This window comes from Mus caroli, unplaced genomic scaffold (genome assembly GCF_978045245.1).
Source record: "Mus caroli unplaced genomic scaffold, Mus_caroli_1 scaffold_34, whole genome shotgun sequence".
NCBI classification, from domain to species: domain Eukaryota; kingdom Metazoa; phylum Chordata; class Mammalia; order Rodentia; family Muridae; genus Mus; species Mus caroli.
Window position 1 is genome coordinate 2,100,125 of NW_028227289.1, and position 19,890 is coordinate 2,120,014.

Consider the following 19,890-nt stretch of genomic DNA (forward strand, 5'->3'; position numbering starts at 1 on the left):
AGCACTTGGGAGACAGAGGCAGGCAGATTTCTGAGTTCAAGGCCAGCCTGGTCTACAGAGTGAGTTCCAGGACAGCCAGGGCTACACAGAGAAACCCTGTTTCAAAAAACCAAAAAAAAAAAAAAAAAGTAAAACTACATGAAAAAAATTGGAAGGCTCAGAAGCAACATAAAACACCCCCCTTCTCTCTCTCTCTATGTGTGTGTATATATGTGTGTGTGTGTGTGTGTGTGTGTGTGTGTGTATATACATACATACATATATGACATAGAAAAGACTATAGTAAAGACATAGAATTTATTTTAAGTAAAATCATGGAAGTTTCCCAATTCTAAGGAAGAGATGCTTGCCCATGTACAAAAACCCTATAGAATACCAAATAAAAAAATAACATAAAACAAAATACCTTCCCATGATATATTATCATTAAAATATTGAAAATGAGGAATAAGGAAAGGTTACAAAAAGTAAAATAAGAGTCAAGTTAAATATAAAGAAGAATTCTGAAAGATTACAACTATCAATCAAATATCTATTAGAATTGAAGGAGTGACACCTTTATCATCATCCTGCATACTAAGGCTTCTCACATCCTCTTCCTGAGTCTAGCCTGGTGAGTATCCCTAACCACTTGGTCATTATTTTCCTAAAACTTGCCAGATGTAACTTGGATCCCACAGCCAGTGTCCTGGTCTAGTCTGGTTACCTCTGCTGCACCCAACTTCTAGGTATCTTTAGGATACCACACTTCATGACCTACTCTGACCTTTCATGCCCACAGTACAGCTAAGCTCTAGGCTTTATGAGGATCAGCCCTACCTGAAACCACCTTCAGGTCCCTTTTGGTCTACCTTTACTACCCTAGTAGTTCCCCCAGACTTCTCACTTTTTCCTCCTTTAGAGTGTAGCCTGGTGAATGCCCCTGACTACCCCATCCACACAGTTTGTGTAACCTACTAGATTTAGCCTGGATCCTAAAGTGTTGTACCAGTCTAGTCTGGCATCTCTGCTTTCACTGCAGAGCTCTAGGTTTAAGCCAGGATCTGTCCAGGATTCCTCCAAAGTCACAGGACTTGTCCACATCATATTCAACCTTACCCCACACTGCTGGCTTGTAACAAGAAGCACATCCTGTCCCATTTTCCCTCCTGACTTCATTTCACCTAAGCATTGCCAACCTCTAGACTCAACTCTACCCAATACCTTCTCTTCTTCCCCAACTCAGCAAACATAAAACTAGCAAATGAGGCCCACATGCCCAGATCTCATTGAAAGAATATCAATAATGTGAAAAATCAGGCCAGTATATTCACTTTAAATCCTACCAGTCCTGTAGAAATGCTTGTCAATGTGAATTCTAGGACACAGAATTTAAACAAATAAACATACATCCATTAAAGTTACTCAAGAAGTTTAGAAAATTTACAAAGAAACAACTTGATGAAATTAAGAAAAAATACTTAAGGAGACTAAATGCCTGAGTGATGCTTAAGAAAACACAAGTACAAGGTAACACAAAAACAGTTACTTCCTTAGATACTAGTGACAAACAACTGAAACAAACCAGGGAGGAGAAATTTCTTTCACAATACACAATAATACACACACACACACACACACACACACACACACACACACACACACACACACACACACACACACACAGCCATTGTTCACAGATGGAGAAAAACTAATCCAAAAATTTTTACAGAGACTCAGAAAGTGGATTAAGGATACCCAAAGCAAGAGTAAACAGAAATTAATCTCTACGTGGCAATATAGTACCTAATTTCATGTTATATAGAGCCATAAAAACAAAAACAGTAGAGTGCTGGCAAAACCAAACAAATATATCAGTGAAATTCAATGGAGAACACGAGCACTAAGTCTATAAAAATAACTACCTGATTTTTGTTCATGACAAAAGAGTGCATCTTCAGAAAACGGTGTTGGAAAACATAATTCAACATAAAGAAAAGTGAAAGTAAACTTTAACTGTTGTAGGAAATTTTAATCTCAAACCACAGTTTCTAACCCATCGTGATCATTTAGTTTTTAAATAAAACACACAAAACATTATTATATACAATAAGTCTTTAAAAAGCATAAGTGCTGGGGAGATATTTATCCTCTGTTATTAGACTTAATTTTTCATAGATATCCCCAAGTTATTACTTATTATGTTTTATTTGGGCTGTTTTTAACTCAAATTGGCCAGCCCTCACAGCGCTTTGTTTTATTTTTTGACTATTAACTCAGACTTTTACTCTGGATTGAGGTTAAAATTTTCTACAATACTTACCTCTCACAATTTAAAAAGCTCATGTGGATATGAATGAAAAATCTTAACATCAAACCTGACAACCTATCATTCTTAGAAAGAAGTAAAAAGTTCATTTTAACTTATGTAACAGGTAAAAACTTTGTTATATGGTCTTTATTAGCACAAGAAATAAAATCGACAAATAAAATATAGAATTTATGAACGCAAAGTTGTCTAGCCAGTGAAGAGGCAGCCCACATACTTGCAATTTACACAACTGAAAGATAGTGTGTGGACTATACAAAAAAATTATAAAAGCTATAATCAAGTAGCAAAATTCTCTTCTAAAAAAATATGCTGTGGAAGTGAACAGAAAGTTCCTAAAGGGAAAAAAAAAAAAAAATGGCTGGTGACCTGGCTAGTTTTATGTTAACAGAACTTAGAGTCATTTGGAAGATGAATTCTCTATTGAGAAAAAGGTCTCTGTAATATCTACCTATAGACAAGTCTTTATTTATTTTCTTTATTAATGATTGACAAGGGTGGACCTAGATCACTAAGATTTTACCTCAGAAGCATGAGAATCTGAGTTCAATCCACATCCAGGTGCAAAAGTCATACTTATATTTTGATGGGAACCAATATCTATCTAATTAGAGTTAAAGATTGCTAAACAACTTCTTCAGTTATTTATATATTTTGGATATTAGCCCTCTGTTGGATGTAGGGTTAGTGAAGGTCTTTTCCCAATCTGCCATTCTGTCCTACTGACAATATCCTTTGCCCTTACAGAAGCTTTTCACTTTCTTGAGGTCCCATTTGTCAATTGTTGATCTTAGAGTTTGAGCTACTGGCGTTCTGTACCAATTTTCCCTTGTGCCAATGTGTTCAAGGCTAGTTCTCACAACTGTCTTCTGAGAGGTTCTATCTGCAACTGGCTGAAACAGATGCAGCTATCCACCACCAAACATTGGATGGAGGTCAAAGACCGTTATGGAAGAGTTGGGGATCTGGGAAGTGGGAGGTACTGAATGCCCGAAGGGATAGAAATTCCACAGAAAGACCAACACAGCCAACTAACTTGGACCCCTAGAAGCTTTCAAAGGCTGAGCCATCAACTACCTACCTCTGCACCTCCCCCTACATCTGTAGCTGATGTGCAGCTCCTTCTCCAAGTGGGTCCCCAACAACTAGAGTGGAGGCTTTTCCTTAAAGCTGTAGTCTAACTGTGGTATCTGCTCCCCAAAAGGGCTGCATTGTCTGACCTCAGTGGGAGAGGATGAACCTAATCCTGCAGAGACTTCATACACCAAGATGGGGGCCCACATTTGGGATTTACATATATACATACATGACTGCTAAACAAGGGGGATATTATACTCAGCAATGGTAATACGGATACTAGACTAGAGTGCATTGTTTCTATTTTCATGAACCAGTGTAAGCTTACTTGCATTCTAAGTACCCACATACCTATAAATAAGTGTAGCTCTGACCCTGCGTTAAAGATACATCACTAAGCAGTAGTTAGAGACTATTACTCAAACCATAACTGGCCAAAACACAAAGAACAAGTGGTCATGGGGTACCCAATTACTACAAATATATCTACAGCATAATATCTGCACCTAAAGCTCAGGGAACATCATGCAAGAGGGGATAGAAATATTATAAGCGCAAAATGACCAAAAAGTCTGCTGCAAGATTTTGTTTCTAGAAACAACAGAAGTTTTGCCCCGGTACCATAACACCATGACAGTACAGATGGCTGCCTAAGTAAGACTTGAACAGAGATGCCACCAATAGACAGAGGATAATATTAGGGACTAAAACCATGTAGACAAAAGCAATACTAAATAGATCTAGTAGACTGCATTTATCTATTTATTTGTGTGTGTGTCTATGTGTGTTCATGTGTACGTGTAACAATAATAATTAAAGAACAGAAGGTCATGAATTTGAAAAGGAGTAGGAGTAGGGTCTTGGAAAGGGTACCCCCATGATATAACCATATTTTAATAAAAAAATTTTAAAGCTAAGCACCATCCTAATTTGATTATGCCTGGGATTCAAATTATCTTCTTCTCCACTAAGGGTATGTGATGGGGTAGGTGTGTTTCTCCTGAATGATATTATGGTTAATAAAAAAAACCCACTTATACAAGTAATTCTGATCTTAACAATTCTGTAAGACTTGCTAACATGGGGGGCATATATTTTCTTCAGAGCCATGCACAGTAATGTTTTAAAATATATTTGAAAATACCCACTACAGTAATTACTAGTTCATACTGCACTTTGTTCCATTATGTCCCAATTCTCATTATATTTGCCCAATATTGGGTGTCTTCTTTTAAAAACTTGTATGGGAATTTGAGCAACAGAATATGCTATGTGTATGTCTGTGGTCCAGATAGTGTGTCCTATCTTCTGGAGCTGGAGATATAAGCAGTTATATGCCATTTATTTACTGGGAACTAGACCTCTAACAAGCTAGGAAGCCCTCTTAAAGATGATTCATCTCTCTAGCCCAGAGATGCTCCCTCTTAAAATGAGAAGTCTATGTAAGCTTTGAATTCCAATTGGGTATATACAACATACACATTTTTACTACAAGGATTCTATTTTAGCCTACACAGATTTTTTTTTGTTATTTATTTTTATATAGTCACTTACTTTTGTCTGCTTTTTTATCCCCTCTTTTATTCTTTAAGCTCATGACATCCCAGGGTCTAGCACTTGCTGGGCAAACATTCTACCACTGAACTAAGTCCCCAATCACTTTTGCTTGCTTTTCTAACATACCTGTTCTCTGAGTTACTGATCAGTCCAAGAACTTGGGAAATACAAGACTCTGCTTCAGTTACGCATTTCTTCAATCTCTGAAGCAGCTCACTATTAGGAAATCGTCTATCACGAGCCTCAGATTCCAAAGCTCTTAGCTCTTCAAAACCTAAAAAAAAAAAAAAAAAAAGAGTCAAAGTTCCAATAGAGTGTTACCAGAAGATAGTTTTCTAGAATATTGAAGAAAGTAAGTCAATAATAAAGAAATAACTGATCATAGCTTAAAGGTTCTTCAATTTCTATTACTTACTTCGTTTCCGTCCATCCTCCACCTCTAGGGCTGCTTGTACTTTGTTGGCCCAGTTGTCAAATGACTCAGCTCGAATCTTCAGCTTTTGTAGCATAGCAGGCAGTTCATCCAATGTGTACCTGTACCTAGAGGAAGAACAAGAAAGAATATATGGGCCAGATCTGTATTTCCTCTATCTCTTTCATGTAAGACCCATACTCACCGTAAGTACTGTCGGTTCCTTGAGCACTTGCACAGATCATTGATATGGGAAAGGCAGACAAGACTATCTGGACAATCATAACAGGCCAAGGCTGATAGGAAACACGTGGTCTTACACTTGATGCACTGACGCTCATCATCTGGGAGTAGCTCAAAAGCCTCTCGCTCAGCTTCCGTGATGCCCTGGGGGTGTTCAACCCACATATACTGTAAAGACTAGGAGCAGTGTTCTGGACACCCCACCACAGCCAATACTGAGCCCTGCTGTGGGCTTAAGCTTGTAAGGATAGCTGTAGAGAAATTGGAAGAAAAACACATAAACACATAGTCTTTGCCCTTACATTTATTTCCAATAGCATGAATTAATTAAGAGAAGGCATAAAGTGCTTACTCAATATTGGTCTGTGTCTCTAATATAGTGTATACTTGATGAGTCCTTAGCCCTGGTTTCTACCACCCACCTTCTCCAACAAGGTCTTTCGTAGGCGTCGCTCCTCCTGCACCATAATGAACATCTCCTTGTGAACTGCCACTGCTAGATTTAGATCCAACTTCTCTGGAAATGCAGCCATCTTGCAGATAAGTTCTTCATGGGAGAAGACACAATAGCGCCGGAGCCGGCGGTAGTGTTCAATACACTGGCGTCCAACAGGTAGCTGTAAGTGTGTTCGAGAGTCTACATGGCTACCTGGAAAGTATAGTTTTCTCCAAAATAACCCCTACTCATATTCTTTATACAGTTTTACCTGCAGGTCCACCACATCCCAGACTTACCCAATCGGCAGTGCAAAAGTTCACTGCCTCAGCAAAGTTATAGCCTTGGTTAAAGCCACTGTGGTAAGCACGAGGAAAAGTAATGACAAATTCCCCTGCACACTGGTTTGTACGAACAACCTGAATACAGAAGAAAAATCAGAAGTAGTGTATGTCAGAAATAACAACAAATATGAACTTATGAATACCACCAAATTCAGTTATGGACTTAAGAAAGGAAGATTAGAAGTAAAAGACTATTGTTTTGAGAAATATTAAAAAACAAGCCTGCCATCTCTCCAGCTATCTCCTACAGCACCTGGCTCGCTTGTCCCAGGAGCTGCTAGTACTTCCTCAGCCATAAACCCATGAAGTCAGCGATCCCACATTCCAGTAACTAAATGGAACCACCAACCTCAGGGTTCTACATCACCATACCAGTAACACAGTAAAATCAAGACCCTTAAAGCTTAATTAACAAATCAATTTATGTATCAATAAAATCACAACTTATAAAATGCCAATACAATAATTTCAGAGCCAACTGATAATGATAAAAGGCTTTATCCAAATTATTTCTAGCTTTATGAAATCATAGCTACTTGTGGCTGGTAAACGCCATGTGGAATCATGTCCACAGCCATCTTCCTTCTCCTCCTACCCTGAGATGCTCCCTCTCTCAGCAACTCTTAGCTTCACCTCCCTTTTCCCTGTCCAATCACAGATCTCCTCTGCACTAATGTAATTGGATAGGGAAAATTCTGCAATAGACTATCTTCAAATGCATAAGTGAAGAAAGAAAACGAGATTGTGAAGACTAAATGTGATATTCTCAGAAGAATCTATAAAAAAAAATGATGTAGAAGTCAAAGAAAAGAAACTACAATATCAAAAAGATTCTTAGCCAAAAAATCCTCAAAAAACAAACCAAACAAAAACAAAAACAAAAATCAGGAGATAAAATTCTAAGCCCTCATTTCTCTGACTTTCACATTCTGTTCATACAGGTGGTAATAGCTAAAGCAATTTTAAAACCACACTTAAATCATTTCTCAAAACAGAGATTATGACTCAAATGAAAAGTCAGATTTTGTTTAAGAGAATCCATTGTACTGCTAGATAAACAAAGCTCAATAAGACACATAAAAAGAAAATAAAATTTTATGAGGTTTATCAAACAAATGAGTGTCCCACACAATTAGTTATTAGTAAAATGAAAGTCAAAATATGAATGACATTATGAAGTCAATTTTTCACAACTGAAAAAAATACAGAGAACACAAGTCTTAGTCATCATTCAAAACAAACAGAAAACGTGACATATGAATATGGAAACATTAGGGATATATATATACAGCTAGCAGGAACGTGAAATGGTCATGAAGCTGCTGTAGCATGTTAGTTTCTCAAAATGTGAGAGAACTGTGCATTGATTATGCAATAATACTGAGTATAACAACTGAAAACAAAGATTTAAACAGATATTTGTAAACAAGTGTTGAAAGTAGACTCATTCACCACAATTTGAAAGTAAATCAGCAGAGTGTTCATCAACTTATGTGTAAAGAAAATATAATTCTCTATACAATGGAGTACTATGTAGCCACAAAAAGCAATGACTACTGACATATTCTTTAATAAAGATTAACTCTATTGAAGTTATATTAGTTATCCATAATAAATCACCTACTTTAAGAATATGTTTTTAAGAACTGGGAAGACAGTGAATTCACAGAGATACTGATGGCAACCATAGTTTTCTAGGTATTGAGTCTTTTTGTTTTATTATACCTTTGATCCTTTGACCAACTTGTTATAAAGACAGTTGCTAATTCCTCTTACTCAAAAAAGTTCTTGACTGTGATGAACATTTCACTTCATGGACAATTGCTGTTTTGTTTTTCATTTTTTTATAATTTTATTTATTTTAATTTGGTTTTTTTTTTTTTTTTTTTGCTTTTTACTTTTTATATGTGTTATAGTGTTCACAAAGACATCTAGATTGTGTTCTTTAGAGTGCTGAAATTTAGAATCATAAGCATATGTCACAATACCTGACTTAACTAAGAATCTTTTGTGAGGTGTTCTTGTGGATGGAGAGTTGTTGTATAATTAATCCAGTGGTATGATGGTAGATACTTTTCTTAGTAGGATCACTTTCTCAAAAAACAAACAAACAAACATACAAACAAGACAAAAATGACCAACAAATAGATCTAACCAAATATAGGTAAGAAAACCAACAAACCAAAACTAGCATTCTCTAATACAAAGTCACAAGTACACTATAAGACTAGTGATGAAATTAAGGCAGATGACTCTAGTAGTATCAAAAAAATTAAAACTTGTCACAGCATATAAAGGTCAAGAGGGTCTGATAGAATGGCTGATACATTAAATGATAAAGTTGAATATGAAAACATAATAAAATGTTACCCTTACATAATTAGTAAACTGATAAAATTTAACTATAAACTTTTAAAAATTCCAACCTTGGAAGCATGTGTTAAGTATATATATGAAAAAAATTATAAATGTTGTTACCAGAATGAAGAAGCAGGACAAATTTAAAATTACATGCCTGGATAGCTGCATCACTGATATTCAGTATTATATTTTTCTTTTTAAATGGGGATAATATTAAAAAACAAAACATGTGAAATACCAGAAAATGTCAGAACAAGAGAGAACATTAGAAGTTCCAAGTTCATTATGTTCAGATAAAGAAACTAAGAAATAGTTATGTATTTGTACAGAGAAAAAAAAGAGCTGAAAATTTGAATTAGAAAAAGTACAAATGTTGCAAAATATAGTACTTCCTTTTCCATAAACTTATGTAAAAAATATAAAATAATTAAATTTCTCAAATCTATAATGCAATTTTAATATCCCCTGATGAGGTCTTACAAAGTTAGAACTTATGCTCAGTAATGTTAAAACAAAACTGGTTCTAGACTAGGTTTTTAAGATCTTTTTATGCTGTTACAATCCTATTTCTGTTTTTTCTTTTTTCTATAACTTTGCTAGAAGCATTGTAAGAGAACTACATATGTGATGGTCTGTCAATAGTCAGAAAAATCATTCCTTTCTCTGTGTGTGTGTGTGCTCGTGCGTGCATGTTAGTGTGCATGCATGCACGCATGTGCACATATTTTGAAAAAGCTGCATTTTTCTCTTGAGCCTCATTTCCAGATACTCACTGGCACTCCATGTGACATGAGAGTGTTAGGATTCATCAGAGTGACAAGTTGGTGCAGCAGGTCAGGTTGGCTGTCAAACAACTCTGGTGTAAGTCTCTTCATTACATCCTCCAAGTGTTCTGCTGCTAGAGAAGGTACTCCATACCAGGTCTTTGGTTCACCCCTGCCAGAGAAAAGAGATATATAAAGTTTACATGCATTCTTGTACATAATAGGTGTCTTGATACATTCTAGGTATTGGTGTATCACTCACCAGTGCAGGTAGTTAATGGAATAACTCCAGTGATCCTCAATATGCCAACAAAATGCTGAAAACACCATGCCCACATATAACCAGGGCACTTTCATGCCTGAGATGTCTGCATTGATGTGGCAGAGAACAGACTGATCCAGCACTGGCATCACATTGAGATTCCAACCACTAGCAGCATATTCCTGTTGAGTCACAGAACTACATTGTAGGTAGGGCGTGAGATTGGACTAAGAAAGGTAAAATGAGCCAGATCTACAGACAAAAATAACTGTGTTCTCAGAATATAATGCACCCCCCATAATTTGTAGTTACTTTGGAAGTATATGTATGATTTGTAGGTGTAATTTTTCTTTTCTACAAAAGTATAATCATGTTAAAAGTAATAATGCAAATGAAGGTTCATATGACCCAGTAAGAACTCTTTCTAAATGCTAGTATTAAGCTATTTTATCTCATTTGTTTTTTACCTGTTTTGTCTAAGATATTCTAACTGAAGTTTAATAATCAACATATATAGTAATTATTATTTAATCTTAATATAAAAATGGTCATTTTATATGAATTACTGTTCAAAACATACATATTAATAGTCCAGAATCATTCTTGCCTACAAGATGTACAGTAATAAAAGATAGAGTAGCAATAGAGGGAATGGCCAACCAATGACTGGCCCAATCAGAGACCAATGGCATGAGAGGTAGCATACTCCTGACACTATAAATGAAATTCTATTATTCTTGCAGAATTGAGCCAAGCATAACTGCTATGAAACAGGTTTTGTCCAATAACCAATGGAAACATGTTGTGGGTAGTTTTAAAATCGCGATACTGGCTTTCCCAGGAGCTGTGACCCTAGAACTACTGCCAGTGCTCTGGCCTCTCCTGGTTCCCTTTTGTTCTTCTCGGCTTAGCTCTGCTAAGCTGTCAGCACCAACCCACCTTCTCTCCCTACTCACCTCTGCTTCGTGGATAAAAAACACTCAGACAGCTTTATTAGTTTAGAATTTGCCTTCTAGCACAACTGCTAGGCTCAAAAACTTCCTGCTTGAAAAATGCCTTTGACAATTTATTATCCTAATCTCTCTTTCTGCCTAAGCTTAATGGCTCATATCAGCTAACCTCTACCCACCTCTTTGGCTATCCTTGGGCGGCACAGGTTCTATGTTCCCCGAAATCTTATCTAATGTTGCATTCGTATCCTTCCAAAGCCTGGCAGAAAAGGTCCCTCTCTTTCCCTGTGTCTCCTTTTTCTGCTGGGACCTGGAAGTCCCACCTATCCCTTCTGCCTGAAAAAAAAAAAAAAAAAAAAAAAAAAAACAAACAAACCAGCCTTAGCTACTATCCCAGACTCCTGGATTCTAAGGCTCTGCGACCACCAGGCCCTTGCTACAGATGTGCTCAATAGGGTCACTGGGTAAGGGCTTGCCCTACTCCTGGCAAGCCAAGGGGGCCATGTCCTAGGAGCTATCAGGAGGGACATTGAGCTGTTGACTGCCCTCACGTCTTGCAGAACAGAAGGACACTACTCCCAGGTAACCCTCCACACTACCTCTTGGGCTTGCTTATAGATGACTGAAGGGTCTGGAGCTCCCTTGACCTGACCTCGGCCATCACTAGCAGGGAGCCGCATGTAGCTATCATGGTCAAATAGGTGTCCTCTTGGACACTGGAGCCACTTAACTTGGTCCTGACAGAGTTTTGGGGACCCACTTCACCCTCATGTTCTCCTATCGTTGGGATGGAAGGACAACCTTACCTTCCTCATCAGACTCCACCATTTAGTTGCATTTTTAGGGGTGTACCTCTCACCCATTCCTTTTTGGTAGTGCCAACATGCCCTGTCTCCTCATTGGGAAGGGATCTTCTAGCTAGGTTGTGAGTCTCTATTTCCTTTGCTCCTCCCATTCGCCTAAACCAAAACTCGCCAGCAGTTCCTTCTTCTAGCCAGTCAACCTACTAACACTAATATGTGGTTTCCTTCACCAGCTTCTCAGGTGGACCTCCGAGTTGGGATGTCCAAAACCCTTTGTTGCTAAATACCATTCTCCTGCTGTCATTCAGTTACTGGACTCCATCAGGTACATCACCCAAGCTCAATACCCTTGCTCTCTCCAGAGCCTCAGGGGACTTAAGCCTATTATTTCTGACCTCTTGAGAAAAACCTCCTTCGCCCCACCTCTTCCCCCTTTATATACCTCTATACTAGCAGTTAAAAAACCTAATGGTATCTATCACTTAGTTCAAGACCTAAGTGCATTATTTCTGCATTGGTAACTCTCCATCCTGTTGTTGCTAATCCTTATACACTTCTTTCCACAATCCCCTATGGGGACTTGCCATTTCTCAGTCCTAGATCTCAAAGATGCATTCTTCTTTATCCCTTTACATGCTCTGTCACAGAACATATTTGTCTTTACCTGAACAGATCCTGACACTCACTTTTCTACCCAACTTACCTGGACTGTTCTACCTCAGGGATTTTGGGACAGCCCACACCTATTTGGCCAGGCCCTGGCTTCTGACTTACTCTCTCTCTAAATCTAAAATTGTACTTTATGTAGATGATGTCCTTCTCTGTAGCCCCTCTCTAGAAATTAGCCATGCTGACATCTCTGTTCTTCTAAATTTCCTTTCCAGTTGAGGCTTCTGGGTCTCATTTCTAAAGTCCAACTGTCCACCCTTCAGGTCACCTATTTGGGAGTAGCAATTACTCTAACCTTAGATAGAAAGATTCTAATTCAGTCTCTAACTTCCTTCTATAAAGGAAGAGATTTTATCATTCCTAGGAATGGTTAGCTTTTTGTTTCTGGGTTCCTTCCTTTTCCCTCCTTTCTTGCCCCTTATATGAAGCAGTGTTAGGCCCCACCCATGAACCTCTCCTCAACCTTTTACCAAGCTCTTTCAGAGGCTTCAACAGGCCCTAGCCTTACATCTCCCTGACATGACTTGTCCTTTTTCCCTCTATGTAAGTGAAAAAGAGGGATTTGCCCTTGGAGTCCTAGGTCACCAACTCTTTTGCATCTATAGCACACCTGCCAAAGAACTAGATCTAACCACCCAGGGATGGGTACCTTGTGTACCTTACCAGCTGTTAAACTCCTTATATGAGAGAAAAACTAATCTTCATGTTGCCTATAACTGTCTTCTCCTCTCATAACTTGTCACAGCTCCTAACTTATAAAGGCTTACAAAGACTCTCCCTCCCTCCAGGGTTCTTTCTCTTTAGGTAGCTCTTCAGAAGACTCCACACTCACCTTCCAATCATACCTGCCTCTTAATATTTCCAATCTTCTCCCTCGACCTAATCCTGACTCTCACTCCTGCGCTGAGACTTTAGAAGAACTATTACCTCATCCTTCACACATACAGGAGGGCACACTGACTCAAGCCCCCCTCCCCTAAATATACATGGTACACAGATAGAAGCTCCTTTCAACATGAAGGGGCCAGAAGAGTTGGCTATGCCATAGTGTCAGACACTATGGTGGAGGCACAGGGAAAATCTCTCAACATCTACCCAGATCCCAAATACGTTTTCCATATCCTCCTGTCCCACACTGATATCTGGAAGGAGCGAGAGTTACTTACCACAATAAGAGGATCAGTAACTAATGCAAACCAAATTATGGCCATACTAAATGCCTCCCATCTCCCCACAGCTATTGGGATCATCCACTACAGATCCTAATATGATGGATGGCTCCATTGTCTCCAAGGGAAAAAAACTGAGCTGATAAGGCAGCTAGAGCTGCGGCTCTTAGGGGTCTGGACTCATTTCGCCCTCCTCAGGACATCCTTACACTGCAACCCATATCCCCTCCCCCTTCACTCCCTGACACTCCCCAAATTCTGTCCTATCTTCACCAACTCTTTCATCCTAACAGGCTTGTCAAGAACCACCTACAGACTACTCCTGAGGACCTATGCTTTTAAAATCTATCACTGATTTTTGCAAAATCTGTCAGATGTCTGACCCCAACTCAGGTATCATAGCACCCCTTTTCCTACCCATCAGGGTAGAGTTTCCCTTCCTGGAACTGACTGGCAACTTGACTTTACCCATGTGCCCACCCACTGTCAGACGTGCCAAGTAGCTCCTGATCTTGGTGGACACCTTCTTGGGGTGGATGGAGGCATTTCCCACTACTAACAAAAGGGTTCAGACAGTCTCTAATCCCCTCCTCCAAGAGATCATCCCCTGGTTTGTTGTCCCATCTTCCCTCCAGTCAAACAATGGTCCTGAGTTTACTTCCCATATTTCTCAAATCCTATCTAAGGCCCTAGACATCCCCTAGCATTTTCATATTTTCTACCACCCTTAATCTTTAGATAAGGCAGAAAGAACCAACTACTACTTAAAAACCACTCTTGTTAAGTTGTCACAAGAACTTCCCCTTGATTGGGTAAAACTCCTACCTCTGGCTCTTTTCAGGCTACAGGCAGCCTGTCCTCATCTCACCCATTGATCTCATGTATGGATGTCCTGACCTAACCTTTGGTCTTTTACCTAAATACTGATCTATGATTGTAAAAGGAAATCATTAGGATTACTTGTATTGACCTTTTTTCCATTCCTTTCCTTTTTCGTTTTTGTTTTGTTTTCAAGTCATGTTTGATTCTATTATTATGGGTTTCTGGGTGGTCCTCCTGATTTCTGGCCCTCCAGGCAGTGTCACTGTGGGCTTCCTATTGTGGTGTGCACTTCTAGTTGGACCAGTCACTGGTTGACTACTTCTGCACCACTGTTATTCTAGCACATCTTATAGGCAAGGCAGATTGTTGGCTGGGTTAATGTGCCAATCCCACCACTGGGAGCCTTGCCTGGTTACAGAAGATGGCTGGTTTAGTCTTACTCTCCCACATTTCTAGAAGTCTTCATTGGGATCACCTGCATAGAGTACAGGAACTCCTATGAGTTACCTATCAGTACCTAGCCCAGTTATTATCAAAGAGGAGTCATCTAGCAACAGATGAGGTTAGATGCAGAGTCCCACCACCAAAACCTAGGGGGAGCTACAGGAGTCCTTTGGAAGAGGGGGAAGGAAGGTTTGCAGGAGCCAGAGGGGTCAAGGACACCAGGAGAACAAGGCCCACAGAATAAACTAAGCAGGGCTCAGAGGGACTCACAAACACTGAAGGTACACTCCTGGACCCTGCATACTAGATCTTCTGCTTAAGTGCTGTGATTTGTGTCCATTTGATGTTCTTGTAGGATTCCTAACAATGGGAAGGAGGGCGATCAACTTACTCATTCACCCACTCTTGGTCCTCTTTTCCTCCTACTGAGGTTGCCTGGTCCAATTTTGATAAAAGTGTGTCTAGTCCTACTGTAACTTGTTGTACTGTCTTTGGATGATATAAATGTGAGGCCCAATGTTTTGTTTGAAAACAAAACAAAACAAAGCAAAAACAATAACAATAACAAAAGAGTAGTGGGTGTAGAGGGAAGTGGGATAAAGAGGGGGAACTAGGAGGAGTGGAGGAAGGAGAAACTGATGTTGGGATGAATGAAGAAAAATGGCATAATATATTCATGGAAATGATGGAACCAAATAATAAACAAACAAACAATCAAATAATCAATTACCCAGAGGGAGGTAACCCTGATCACAAGGAGTAAGGTAGATATTCTGGTCATAATTGGGTATGAGCTATTAAGTAAATGATATCCAAGCTAGAATCCCTAGATCAAAAGATAATAGGTATTTTTTCCTCACATTATTATTGGCTACTTTGTTTGTGGCATCTTTCTGGGTTCTTTTTTTTTTTTTTTTTTTTTTTGACAGTGTTTCTCGGTGTAGATGTCCTGGAACTCACTCTGTAGACCAGGCTAGCCTCGAACTCATAAATATTAGCCTGCCCCTGCCTCCCAAGTGCTGGGATTAAAGGCATGCGCCACCATGCCCGGCTGATAATAGGTATTTTCTTTTTTTTTTTTTTTAAAGATTTTATTTATTTATTATATGTAAGTACACTGTAGCTGTCTTCAGACACTCCAGGAGAGGACACCAGATCTTGTTACGGATGGTTGTGAGCCACCATGTGGTTGCTGGGATTTGAACTCTGGACCTTCGGAAGAGCAGTCGGGTGCTCTTACCCACTGAGCCATCTCACCAGCCCCAATAGGTATTTTCAAAAGGAGCAGAGAAAACACATGAATCTCTCGGGCAACAGGAAATAGAATACATTTTATGCACGGACTCAGTCTGGCTGGGTTGAGAGTAGAAAGACTTTAGTGGCAGGAAACAGAGGTTCAGGTGGACAGGGAGAGAGGAGAGAAGAAGAGGAGGGACTGAGAGAAGAAATGTAGAGAGAAACAGCTAAAACTGCAAGGCAGCTAACAGTTATGAAAATCTAGTGTAAGTAGAAACTCCATAAAATATATGAATACTATCCTAATAAGGTCTTTAAATAATGAGGGAGATGGAGTCCCAACTGGCCATTTCTTGTCACCAAATGAAGCTTCTAGTACTGATACTGGGCTCCATCCAATTTAGTTAGTAAAGGGATACCATGAAAATCCCCAAACAACCCAACCTGGTTGTCTTAACAATAGATACTCTCCATAAGCTGACAGCATGGCCCCACTGTTGAAATCAACACCCATACAACTTATTGAACATGAAGAGATTGGGCTGGTATTTACACAGAACATTCATGCTTACATTCTGAAGTTTTGATATGAAAACTTTCTTTGCAGGCTGCTAAAGAAGAAATGTAAATACCAATGCAGCCACAAATCCTTTGATCAACAGAGTAGTCCTGCCTGTAAAATATGTTAGTGCAAAAGTGGCATGAACCTTGTAGGAATGACCAACAAATATATGATTTGACTTAAGGTTCTTCCCCAAAATGGAAGCCATTCATAACAGATGTTGGGTGACCAAGAGCCAGAGACTATATAGCTATCATCAGAGAAGCTTCCTCCTGCAGTAAATTGGATGAAATACAGAGACTCACAGTCAGACATTATACAGAGAGGGAGAGAGATACCTTGAAATACTCATCTCTAAATGGGATATCAGAGAGAGAAAGAGAGACATAGAAGGAGGGGAAAAAGGAGGAAGGGAAGGAGGGAGGGAAGAAGGAAGGAAGGAAAGGAGGGAGAGAGGGAAGGGGAATGGGAAGGAGAGACAGACAGACAGAAAGGCAGTCAGTCAGGCAGACACTTGAAACACCAAGACCTAAATGGGATTTCTCCACTAAATTCCTCCCCTTAGAGCTTAGGGAACCCTGTGGAAATGGTGGAAGAGGAGGAGGAGAAAGTGTTAGAGATAGAGAGAGGACAGAGGACACAAGAAGAATAAGGCCCTCTAAAACAACTGAGGAAGGCTCATATGTATCACTAAGACTGAAACAGTAACCATGGGCCTTCTCAGATCTACACTAGGTCCTCTCTCTAGATATATATATATACAGCTTTCAGTTTACTATTTTATTGGTCTCCTCAGTACATGAACAAATGTATCTCCTCTTGGGACTCTTTTCCTTCCATGGCGTTGTTTGTCTGACTTCTACATAATGTTTTTTGTTTTATTATGTCTTCTTTTATCATGTTTGGTAATTATCTCTCAGAAGCCTGTTCTTTTCTAATCAGAGACAGAAATGGAGTAGAATTAGAGGTGAGGGGACCTGGAAAGGAACTTGGAGTAGAGAGAGGGGAAAATGTAAAAATGTAATAAGGATATATTTGTATGAGAAAACAATCTATTTTCAATAAAGGAGAAACAGTATAAATCCAAACAAAATTTGACCATATGAATGAAAAGGACAAAGTTTTAATATTTACATTTAAAGAAAGGTTAATATTGTAACTGCTTAACTGATAAAGTATTTTACTGTCTAGATACACCAGGAGAAAAAGTGACAGTAACAGGCATATGAAAATTGTATTAGTGACAATTTATGTAGTTTTAAGTCTCAGATAGGAATAATACAATGTGAAAAAACCAAAGGACAGAAGATTTTGAGTGCTAATATGACTTTTCCTATTCATAGTTTAGTAGATATTAATAGATATACTACCTTTTCTTCAGGGGTTAAGTCCCATTTGCTATTGTTGACAGGAAACCCACTGCCAAATTCTTTGGAGTGAATGTCTGCTCCATACTCAACTGTCACATCCTCCTCGATGCTGCTCACCAGCCTCCAGAATTCCTTTTCCACAACTTCTGTAGGTACCATCTATGAGAACAGGTAAAAAGATAGCCATGGTTCACTGGTATTTGCTTTCATAAGACTAGGATACATTAATCATTCAGTCACATACATGTACAGGCATGTTGAAGTAGTCAGCCTTGAAGGAATCAGCCATCTCACCAAAACTCTGCAAAGTATACTCCTGTGTAGCTTGCTCAAAGCCAAAAGCTTCAGGGGGACGCTTACACTCCTGGAAAGGAAAAAGAAGAAAAAAATTCAGTAAAGTGAAAGCAAAAGGTGAAAAACAAACAAACAACCCCAAAAAAAACCCCAAAACTTAAAAATCAGATACACTAAATCTAATAGAAAAGAAACTAAGGAGCTGCCTTGAACACACTGGAGAAAAGTCCCTGAAGAGAATACAAATGGTTCACACTCTAATATCAACATTTGATAAAAATGTTCTCATGAAACTGCAAAGCTTCTGTAAGGCAAAGGAAATTATCAGTAGGACAAAATGGCAACCAGTAGATTGGGAAAAGATCTTCACCAACCCTATATTCTATAGAGGGCTAATATACAAAGTACATAAAGAACTCAAGAAGTTAGACTCCAACAAACCAAATAATGCAATTAATAAACGGGGTACAACGAGCTAAACAGAGAATGCAAAACAAAGCAATCTGGAATGGGTGAGAAGCACTTAAAAAATGTCCAAAGTCCTTAGTGATCAGAGAAATGCAAATCAAAATGAATCTGATATTCCACCACACACTAGTCAGAATGGCTAAGATCGAAAATTCAGGTGACAACAGATGCCGACAAGGATGTGGAGAAAGAGGAACACTCCTCCATTGTTGGTGGCCTTGCAAGCTGGTATAACCATTCTGGAAATCAATCTGGTGATTTCTCAGAAAATTGGGATTATTTCTACGTCAAGACCCAGCTATACCACTCCTGGGCATACATCGAAAAGATGTTCCACTATACTACAGGTACACATGCTCAACTATGTTCATAATAGCTTTATTTGTAATAACTAGAATTCCTAAAACTGGAAACAATCTAGATGTCCCTCAACTGAAGAATGGTTAAAGAATTTACACAATGGAATACTATTATGTAACTACTAAATAGTATTGTGTAGCTATTAAAAACAAAGACATCATGAAATTTGCAGGCAAATGGATGGAATATAGAAACATCTTGAGTGAAATAACCCAGACCCAGGACATATAATAGTATATATTCACTTATAAGTGAATATTAGCCATTAAGTACATACTGCAACCCATAGAACTAAAGAAAACTAAGTAACAAAGAGGGCCCTAAGGAGGATGCTTGAATTTCACTCAGAGGGGGAAATAAAAATAGACATCAGATGTGAATAAAGGGATGGGTAGGAGAAAGGATGGGGAGGGGACCTTGGATGGGGATCAGGTGTGAAGAGAGGACTGGAAGAATGGAAATCACTGGGTTGGCATCTCTGGGATGAGCAGGAGACCTGAAATAAGGGAGACTCCCAGGAGTCTATGGGGGTGACCTTATCTGAGACTTCTAGCAGCTGGGGATATGGAGATTGAAGTGCTCACTTCCTATATGTAGCCAGGCAGAACTTCAAGTGGAGGGATGAAACACTAAACCACCCACAAAACCTTCAACCCAAAATTTGTCCTGCTCACAAAATGTGCAGGGATAAAGATGGAACAGAGATTGAGGGGACAGCCAACCAATGACTGAGTTAACTTGAGACCCATCCCATCGGAGAAAAGCCCTGACACTATTAATGATACTCTGCTATGCTTGTAAACTGGTATAACTGTCTCCTGAGAGGCTTCATCTAGCATCGGATGGAAACAGATGCAGAGGACCACAGCCAAATAGTAGGTAGAGTTTTAGAAGTCTTGTGGAAGAGTGGGGAATAGGACTGAAAGAGCTGGAGAGGTTAAGGACACCACAAAAAAACCTACAGAGGCAACTAATCTGG

General features: G+C 39.0%; 1 protein-coding gene across 2 annotated transcripts in view; it reads right to left on the minus strand.

Annotated features, from left to right (window-relative positions):
- The window catches only part of LOC146999837 (lysine-specific demethylase 5D), a 47,040-nt gene that overhangs the window by 7,061 nt on the left and 20,089 nt on the right, over positions 1-19,890 (minus strand). For both annotated transcript variants that reach the window (XM_085834387.1, XM_085834386.1), the window contains exons 9-17: positions 18,034-18,153; positions 17,790-17,948; positions 9,765-9,946; positions 9,512-9,674; positions 6,333-6,452; positions 6,020-6,214; positions 5,560-5,741; positions 5,358-5,482; positions 5,069-5,216 (exon numbers count right to left, since the gene is read on the minus strand). In XM_085834387.1, coding sequence (XP_085690513.1) covers positions 5,069-5,216; positions 5,358-5,482; positions 5,560-5,741; positions 6,020-6,214; positions 6,333-6,452; positions 9,512-9,674; positions 9,765-9,946; positions 17,790-17,948; positions 18,034-18,153 — 1,394 coding nt within the window. The remainder of the gene's footprint in view (positions 1-5,068; positions 5,217-5,357; positions 5,483-5,559; positions 5,742-6,019; positions 6,215-6,332; positions 6,453-9,511; positions 9,675-9,764; positions 9,947-17,789; positions 17,949-18,033; positions 18,154-19,890) is intronic.